General features: G+C 42.2%; 1 protein-coding gene across 4 annotated transcripts in view; it reads right to left on the bottom strand.

Moving 5' to 3' along the window:
* Positions 1–440: 440 nt before the first annotated feature.
* The window catches only part of LOC109423766 (radial spoke head protein 3 homolog B), a 43,984-nt gene continuing 34,944 nt past the window's right edge, over positions 441–9,480 (bottom strand). For 3 of the 4 annotated variants that reach the window (XM_029879649.2, XM_019698770.3, XM_019698771.3), the window contains 3 exons: positions 1,664–1,822; positions 1,020–1,596; positions 441–963 (listed from right to left, as the gene is read on the bottom strand). In XM_029879649.2, coding sequence (XP_029735509.2) covers positions 710–963; positions 1,020–1,596; positions 1,664–1,822 — 990 coding nt within the window. In that variant the 3' untranslated portion in view covers positions 441–709. Of the gene's footprint in view, positions 964–1,019; positions 1,597–1,663; positions 1,823–2,235; positions 2,302–9,480 lie in introns of all 4 variants that reach the window. The other variant, XM_029879647.2, reaches the window with a different exon arrangement.

The following is a 9,480-nucleotide window of genomic DNA, read 5'->3' as shown; positions in this document are numbered from 1 at the left end:
TTGACAGCTCCACCCAGTACAAATTGCGAGGAGGGGTGATTCGACAAATCGCTCCCATACAAACTTCTAATTGATTTTTAAATAGGTTCCCAGGCACCAAAATTCATGAAAATTTGGATTTCGGCTCAGTTTCGCATGCAGATTCAGAATATGGAATTATCTCAACACCGCTAAAGAAGCCAATTGTCTTTAGCGATGTTGAGATAATCTCATATTCTGAATCTGCATGCAAAACTGATCCGAAATTTAAATTTTCATGAATTTTAGTGCTCGGGAATCTATTTAAAAATCATTTTATAGTTTGTATGGGAGCGAATTGTCGAATCACCCCTCGTCGCATTTTGTACTGGCCGGAGCTGTGAAGCAGTTGCCGAATGCTGCTCGGAATTCTATATAGAAATATATATTATTACGGAATCGTTAATAAGAAAAAAAACAGCTCGAATCAAAAATATATTATATTTATTGATTAACAATGCATCTAACAGACAAAACCTACTGGTATATGTTACAGTTGTGGTTGTATTACATGTTGATTTTGCTGAAGTTTAAGACAAAAATAATGTATTTTTCATGTTTTCAATTGCACATCGGTGTTTAGTAGGTACTACTTGACCAAAAATGTAGAAGTTATGAGACTCTCAGTTTTAAAATTGTTGATAAGATGTTACGTTTTATGAAATCTTCACGTCGATGAAAGCCAAACTTATCACATCGCTTTTTCGGAATCACCGTTTTCCAATGCCGGTTCTTCTACATTTGCTTCTTCTTTTCCTAGCTCTTCGATTTCTTCGCCTTCAATTTCTTCGAAATCTTCGTCTTCTGCTCCAGCTTCTGATTCATTCTCCTGCTGTTCGTCTTCTTCGGAGCGTACTTGGTCCTCTGGAATGTCATCATGTATTTCAGGTGTGGGTGTTCCAAAAAGGTTGCGTTTCTTTTGAATAAGAACTTCCCGGATTATGTCTGAAAAAGAAAAGGATTGTAATTACGAGTTTTGCGCAACAATCTTCCCAAGTTACCTTCAAGTAGTTCCTTCGAGTCTATCATCTGGCCAATCTCCTGAGCGACCTCCTTAGCCAACCAAGGAGTGATTTGACGTTCGAATTCCACGCGATCTTTGTCATCCTTGATGTTTTCGACGGCATCTAGCACGTCTGGCAGTAGGTCATCAATTCTACCCTGAAGCAGTTTCGAAGCTGTGATGCGTTCCTGCATCTCCCTGTCAAGATGTTGTGCAATCTTATCCTGTAATATTCGGCGCTCCTTCTCAGCCTGTATTTTACGATCTTCCAATTCGAGTCGTCGTAGTTCAGCAAGTTCTGCTTCTCTGATGGCCATAATCTGTTGCTGTTGGCGTTTCATTTCAGCGATTTCCTCCTCGTGAAGCACCTCGATAAGCGCTTGTTCTATAGTACGACCCACGAGGACCTCTATGATTGGTTGTACTTCGGCGTCAAAGTCGAACAGTTCGCCCTCGAGAATCTCTGTGCCCACGTCGTGGCCCATCTTTTGAGGTACGTATGGTGGCGAAGGAGGTCTATGCAGAAACAGATCCGTCTGGCATCCGGCATCAATCTCCGGTGGACGTATAAAAATCTACAAGAAATATTGGTAATGAGAATTGGAATGTTATGCGAAGGCGTAATAAAATCAAAATACTAACCTCTTCGAGGTACTTTTCGGTTTGTACGTTTTCATGCTTGCGACCACGAACTGCAGGAGGAGTTCCAATAATTCCTCGTTGATTGCGAGCCACGTGTTTTTTGCGTACCATCTGCCTTCGACGGGCTTCCGCTTCCTTTTGTAAGCCGTCTCCATCGCCCTGTGTTTGGTTTATTAGGGATGCAAAAATTATGGGCATTTTATTAGTTCTACTGTGTAGTTTTGATTACAGATGATTTTTAATAATTTAATATTTATAGAATCGTCCTACAGATTTTTGTTCATAAATTATAAATAAAATGTACATATACATGCTACGGGTTGCAATTTACCAATGAAAAGTTTATGATAAATTTCCAAAGCTAATCAATGCATTTGAAAGCGTGCCACATACATAAATAAATAATTATTGGCAGTAAATTTGCCGTTTTGTTTTCTTCTTCAATGTTATTGTAATAATACATTGAAAAAAAAAAAAAGAAAAACAATATGACTGTGAAAATGCTGAATTAAGATGTAAATCATGGTAATATTGTATTTTTTTTCATGCGTTACGATTTAACGATTACATACGTAAGGTCGATTTGTTGCTCTAGGAAAAAGGTAATAATGTGCAGATATTCTCAAAGATTCGTCATCCTAAGCAAAAGAAAAGGAAAGATAAAATAATAAAGTTTCTTGCCGATTTTGGCAACATATATTATTAAGATTATGGCAACACAAATTTTTGACATAAATTTTTGAGCCTTACTTTTCTTGAAAAAAAAATCAAAATTAATTAAGTTTTTCAAAAATGACAACTTTAAAAATTATGATGTAATTTATGAACGTCATATACGGGGATCGTTTATAAACTTGCAAATGGTTCATATTTATAATAAAATCTAAAATGAGACATAAATATTGAAATTAATTCACAAAAAAATACCGATTTTAGCAACATAAAATTTACCTCGTGTTGAAACTGTATTTGTTTCTCTTTCTCTTCTTGGCGTAACGTCCTCAATGGGACAAAGCCTGCTTCTCAGCTTAGTGTTCTATGAGCACTTCCACAGTTATTAACTGAGAGCTTCCTCTGCCAATGACCATTTTGCATGTGTATATCGTGTGGCAGGCACGAAGATACTCTATGCCCAAGGAAGTCAAGGAAATTTCCTTTACGAAAAGATCCTGGACCGACCGGGAATCGAACCCGTCACCCTCAGCATGGTCATGCTGAATACCCGTGCGTTTACCGCTTCGGCTATATGGGCCCTTAACTGTATTTGTTTGAAACAGTTAATTATGCATAAACATTAGTTATGCAACAAGTCGTAAATTGATTTTTAACAAAAAAAAAAATCGAATTGTATGCCTACGAAAAAAAAATCTTATTTTGCACTGAATTGTTGACTAAGTTTTTTTGTAATAGCCCCACTTTTCACTCGCGGTTACAATGATATATGGCCGGGGTTCTGCTAAACCGAACTAAGCGCCAAAAAGTTTATTCCGAGAAAATTAAGCTTAAACTTCAACCACCCACAAATAAACAACAGCTAAGATTATTTGAAACATTTCTGCACACATGTCACATGTGAGTTTTCATTAACGATCAGTGATGAAGAATATATGAAAATTATTTGAAATTATTTATATAATAACATTTTGTTTCTCGGTACTTTGCCCTTAGTTCACTCTGGCTGAAAAAAACATTGGAATATGATATATAGTTCAGTGTGGCTGACTGTGTTTCTTTGTTCCAGAGAAACAGTCGGATTTTGAAAAAAAAAATCGATTCTTCATCGTCTATGAAGTTGAAATCGGTATCACTCACAATCTTTTACATGAATAAGAGAAGACGCGTATAGTATAGTATCACGGAGGTCTCAAAATAGTTTGAAATATGAACGGCGATAGCCCTTACAGATCAGCAATTCCCGCATATTTTTTTTATCATAGGCGATGCATGTGCATTAGTATGGGACAAATATTAAATTCTCACTCTAATGGACTTTTTTGATTCCATTTAGGTCCCATATGAACTGTGCAAAATTTCAGCGCAATCGGTGAAACTCTAATTTAGCGCAAGCGGTTCAAAGTTTTCATAGAGGTTTTATTGCTGTGTGCATTCAAAATGCAAATATCAAATGCGGGAGGACCAAATGCGGTAAGATTTTCTAACAAGTAACCCGATGTCAGTGGGAGCTTTCGAATCCTAGGGAGGCGGTGATATTGGCTATGGTTGCAACGTTGCCTTTGGTAACAGGTGTTACCGCGTTTGAAGCGCATTTGGGCACCATTTGCATCTTGAACGCACACAGCAGTACTATGGAAAAAGTCACACTTTCAGATAAAAAATCCCAGAAGTTGCCCCTTGTCTCCTTAATTCAAAACGATCAACGCTTCTTGTAGAAAAGTAATTTATAAAACTTTCCTTCGAAGACCGCAAAACGATTGGATGCTTATGGAAAAAGTTATTGATTTATTACCGATTAGTGATCCAACGAACAGCTTTTTGTTTTGCTCATGCTCATTAGCAGCACTGCTGCTGCCGTTGTTGCATGGGGTGGCGGGAGGCATCACCACCCCCAGAAACAGCAGCAGCCAAGGCAGCAGCTACAGTGCTGCTAATAAAACAAAACAAAAAGCCGCCCAAGTAACCACAAGCATTATATCATTACCCTAATTCAACCGTTTTTCAGTATATCTAATGCAAAGTAGCTTCTATTTAGCAATTCCAAAGCAATGAAGCATTATACCTACATTTTGAATGCACTGAAGCGTTAAAGAATTTTGACAGTTCAGTTTAGTTCTATATAGTCATTAGTTAATGCTGCATTGCATTATCTAGCTAAACGCTTCATAGCATAAAATAATGCAAGCATATATTGCTCTATACACACCATTACTAAAGCTTGCATCGTTTCAAGTTATGTTTTCGTTCACAGCTGCTTATTTGTAAACAAGATGTCTCAGTCCGGAGAAAAATTTTAAAATTTTTAAAAAGTGGAACTTTTCGAAGAAAAGTGTTCAAGTATCGTTCTATAATACCGGGAACAAATGCTAAAAACAGACATACTGTGCACAAAATTAGGATCAAACGGCAAACACCCGACAACATACAATCGTTAAGTTCAAAACTTTTTACGCCAACTTCCAACCAAAACGAGTATATGCCGGAATCGTTCTTCGACGGAATCAGTCAAGCTCCAGAATTTCACGGAATCGATCTTGCAACCTGCGAACAGTTGATTCAATTAAGCGCAGAACATCCGGAAACTGCAAGGGAGAATGAAACACTACGTCAGTGCCTTGAAACTATCTCAGAACTTCGTGCCCAAGGTTGCAAAGACCAGGATCTTGGAACGTTTTTGAGAAATTGAAGCTTAGAGTACAGGATTTCTCATCAAGCTTTGAAGCCTTTGCTTCAAAAGTTAAGCGAAGGACATGCTCAGCTACCGACTGATCCAAGACGACTCCTGAGAACACCTCGTAGCAAGCCGGAAATCCACAAGATCGAAGGTGGCTCTTACTGGCATCATAGTATAGGTAAAGTAAATCTAGAATGATTAATTTTCTGTAAAATATTTACATTTTTTCTCTATTTTACAGAACACTGCTTGCGCATAGTACAAGGGAACATTACGGAATTATGTACAGCATCGATCAATATTAACATCGATGGTCTCCCGTTGTTTAAAAATGGGACTGCACAAGTGTGGCCAATACTGTTTAATGTATTTGAAAGACCAGAAATACCACCTATGATTGCCGGAATTTTCTTTGGTAATAATAAACCAAAAAAGGTTGAGGAATTTCTTACTCCATTTGTCGAGGAGATCCTACCTATCATGGAAAATGGTCTAATTCTGAACAACCATAAGCTTACCGTCAATATTCGTTCCGTTATATGTGATGCTCCTGCGAGGGCATTTGTAAAAGGTACCTACATATTTTGTTTAAAATTACTAAATAAATATTCTTATTGTGGGCAAAGGAAGCGCAGCGGACGAACCGACCACAGACACCGAAGCGGACACGAGAACCGGAACGTGGAACAATCGGACGAAGAAAATGAATAAAAACGAGAGCTACTCTTTAGCACGTTTAATTACAAGAAAAGTCGCGTTACAATGAATAGCGGAAACGGAATTTATTTTGTAGCAGTTGCCGCTCTGGTTTTCTACTGTCAAAGTTCATCGGCCCACTGTTAGTATGATGGATGGGCAATGGTGTGGTTAAGGTGCATCGGTGCAGCATCCCACACTCCTCCTCAATGATGACCTTAGCCACAGACAAACAGACGTCTCACTCTACTCACTTCTCATCGTTACCCTTTTTACCGGTTAGTTCAAATATTTTGTAGTTCGCAAATCGCTCGGTCACGGCGCTCGCATCGTTTGTGCTCCTGTTTGACATTTGCTCACTACTGCCACCTACTGAGTGGTTTGCGTAACACTGCCTGGTTAGCATTGGGCGATTATGTTTTCGTGACGATGATTTTTATCGCAAATTGTTCCAAGTGATACGTCTGTTTGTCTGTGCCTTAGCCATCAACTAGTCCAAACTGTCCCAGCAGTTGCCGGAACTTGGTTCCTCCAAGTTCCTCTTCCGATGGGCGGTACTCGAGATTCACTTCTCCTCGTTCACATTGATCCTTAATGAAGTGCCGCCTGGTGTCAATGTGCTTTGAACGTTTAGATGTTCGCTCTGCCTGCACGAAACTGAGGCAGCTTTGATTGTCGTCGTATACAGTCGTCGGACCGGCAGGCTTCTCCCCCAGATCGGTCATTAATCGCCGCAGCCAAATCAGCTCTTGGCAAGCATCGCTCAGGGCGACATATTCAGCCTCCATTGAGGAAAGACTGACGCAGGACTGCTTGCGGCTCGCCCAGACAATGGAGCCGCTTCCGAAGAGAAACACGAAACCTGTTGTTGATCGCCTACTTTCCTGGTCGCCGGCCCAGTCCGCGTCGGAGTAGCCGGTGAGCTTCCAGCCATCTCCGGGACCGAACACTAGCCGCATCTCCTTTGTTCCCTTGAGGTACTTGACTATACGCCTGGCTGCCTTCCAGTCCATGTCCGTTGGTGCACTCACTCTGCGGCCCAGTATTGAGACACTGACTGCCACATCCGGACGAGCTGTAACGGCCACATAGAGGAGCGCACCCAGTAAACTCCTGTACTGCGTCGTGTCGTCGAAAGGTTGACCAAGAACATCCGCTTTCATATAGCCGGCCTCCATCGGCGTCTTCGCAGTTTTGCAATCGTCGAGTCCGAAACGCTTGACGAGTGCCTCGATATAGCTGGTTAGCTGCATACTGTAGATTCCTTTTTCACAACGAATGTTGAAACCCAAGAAGTACTTCACCGCTCCGAGATTTGTCACGTCCAACACTTTCGCCAGTGCTTCGTACACCTCCGCTTTAATCGCCGGGCTGCGGCATCCCACCAGCATATCGTCGACATACACCAATAACAGTACCCTGTCCTGACCATGTCCGCGCGTGTACAAGCAGTAGTCCGACTGGCATTGCCGGAAACCCATCTTCACTAGAACCGCATGAAGCGCCCGGTTCCAGCAACGCGCCGATTGCTTGAGGCCATAAATACTCTTTTGTAGTTTGCAAACATACTCCTCCTTTCCCGCGGCGACGTAACCTGGGGCTTGGCGCATATAGATATCCTCCTCAACTATTCCGTGAAGATATGCGGTTCGCACATCAAAGTGACTCAGGTGCATATTGTTCTTCGATGCTACCGCTAGCATTGCTCGCAGCGTCTCGTGCCGCGTTACCGGAGCAAAGACTTCGCAGTAATCCACTCCCCAGCGCTGGCTAAAGCCTTGAGCCACAAGCCTGGCTTTGTGCTTGACAATCCGGCCTGCGTCGTCCCGCTTCAGTTGAAATACCCAACGTGACCCGACGGCTTTCCTCCCATCTGGCAATTTTGCAAGTGTCCACGTTGCATTCTGCGCTTGCGACTGCATCTCTGCATCCATCGCTTGTTTCCAATCCTCGTTGCGCAGGGCTTCACGGTAATCGGTGGGTTCCATTCCAGTTTCGACCGCAAATCCAACGACGAAATCTTCCAATCGGCTCGGCAGTACTCCTCGTGTACGCCGCTGCTCTCGCCGCAGTTCAGGCTCGTGAGGTGGTTCAAACTCGTTATCCGCAGTGTCCCATCCGTCCGATGACTCGCCGTCTTCCGGAGCTCCGCTTGCTACGGAATCTCCGTGGGATGTGTTTCCACCTTCCGTTGCCTCCCCGTCCTCAAGTACACCGCTGGGTTCGGGATCTCTTCGAATTGGAAGCTCGATATCGTTGAGTGAACCCTCGGGAATCACCTCCTTGTCATGTGGGCTGACTTGCTCGGATCCATCACCAAGTTCCATGAACCTGGCATCTCTGCTGATGGTCACGCGGTTCGTCTCGGGATCCAGGAACCGGTATCCCTTATGTTCGTCCGAGTAACCCACAAAGATTAGCTTAACCGCTTTCTGATCGAGCTTCCAGCGCTTTGAGGCTGGAATTTGTACGTATGCGGAGGATCCGAAGACCTTAATATGGGATAAATCGGGCTTCGAACCGCTCCATAGCTCAAAGGGGGTTTTGCCTATCACTCTAGATGGCAATCGGTTTTGCAAATAAACTGCGGTAAGCACAGCTTCCCCCCAGTACAATTTGTCCATACTGGCATCCGCCAGCATGCAGATCGCCATTTCTTGGATCGATCTATTTTTACGCTCAGCCACGCCCTTTTGCTGAGGCGTATATGGCGTGGTGAACTGCGCTTTTATGCCCTCGGCCTCAAAAAATTCCCGCAATTCACGGTTCTGATATTCACCGCCGCCGTCGGAGCAAATAACGAGCGGCTTACGTCCAAACAAGTTCTGAACCCACCTCACGTACTGTTTGATTCTCCCTGCCGCCTCGCTTTTGTGTTTCAGGAGGAAAACAACAGTAAAGCGACTGTAATCGTCGATTAGAGTCAAAAAAAAAAAAAATAAAGTGTGTATTTTCTTAGGAATCAACACTTAGTTATCTAACTTTGCTGTAAAATCATAACAATCGAACGAACCGTTTTTCTGTGCATATTTTTGAATATTTTTCAACCATTCTAAATAGTTAGTCGTGACTCAAAATGAAAATTTGATATCGAAAAATGACGATTTTGATGGAACTGAAACACTGTGCAAAGCTTCAGCTCAATAAAAAATCATGAATTAAAAAAAAAAATTGATGCTTTTCCTTGGAATCGCTCTACCTACTTTTGCCGTCTACCATAATCCCAATGCATTGCTATAGGCCTTGTCGGGGGCCTAACTTTTGCTCTTACCCACGCAGTGGTATGCCGACGGCGCGGCAGGAGCTTGCAAATGTCTGACACCTACCTATCATAGCCTACTTGATCGAATAAAAGCGCCACTCTGACGCGTATGAATGCTGGCACGTGGTTCCTTCGAATGAGTGTAATCAGTTCCGTACCTTTTAATTCCGCCCTATTTTGCTTATCTTTTGACAGATACGCGTATTTCGACTACCACTTGTAATATTCCTCAGTGTCAGTTATCCACTGGACACTGGATAACTGACACTGAGGAAAATTACAAGTGGTAGTCGAAATACGCGTATCTGTCAAAGGATAAGCAAAATAGGGCGGAATTAAAAGGTACGAAACTGATTACATTCATTCGTAGAGGGTATTCTGCCTAGAGGGTTCGAAAAGTCGGTACAAGACGTGGTTCCTCTTGATACATGTTCGTGTAGTAAGAAAAAAATACTGATTGGGTATTTTTTGCAATAACAAAAAAACACCTATGTATGCAACTCGCTGCAA

The sequence above is a fragment of the Aedes albopictus genome, chromosome 2, assembly GCF_035046485.1.
Source record: "Aedes albopictus strain Foshan chromosome 2, AalbF5, whole genome shotgun sequence".
In the NCBI taxonomy this organism is placed as follows: domain Eukaryota; kingdom Metazoa; phylum Arthropoda; class Insecta; order Diptera; family Culicidae; genus Aedes; species Aedes albopictus.
The sequence above is the reverse complement of the archived record's forward strand: the minus strand, read 5'-3'. Positions and strand labels throughout refer to the sequence as shown.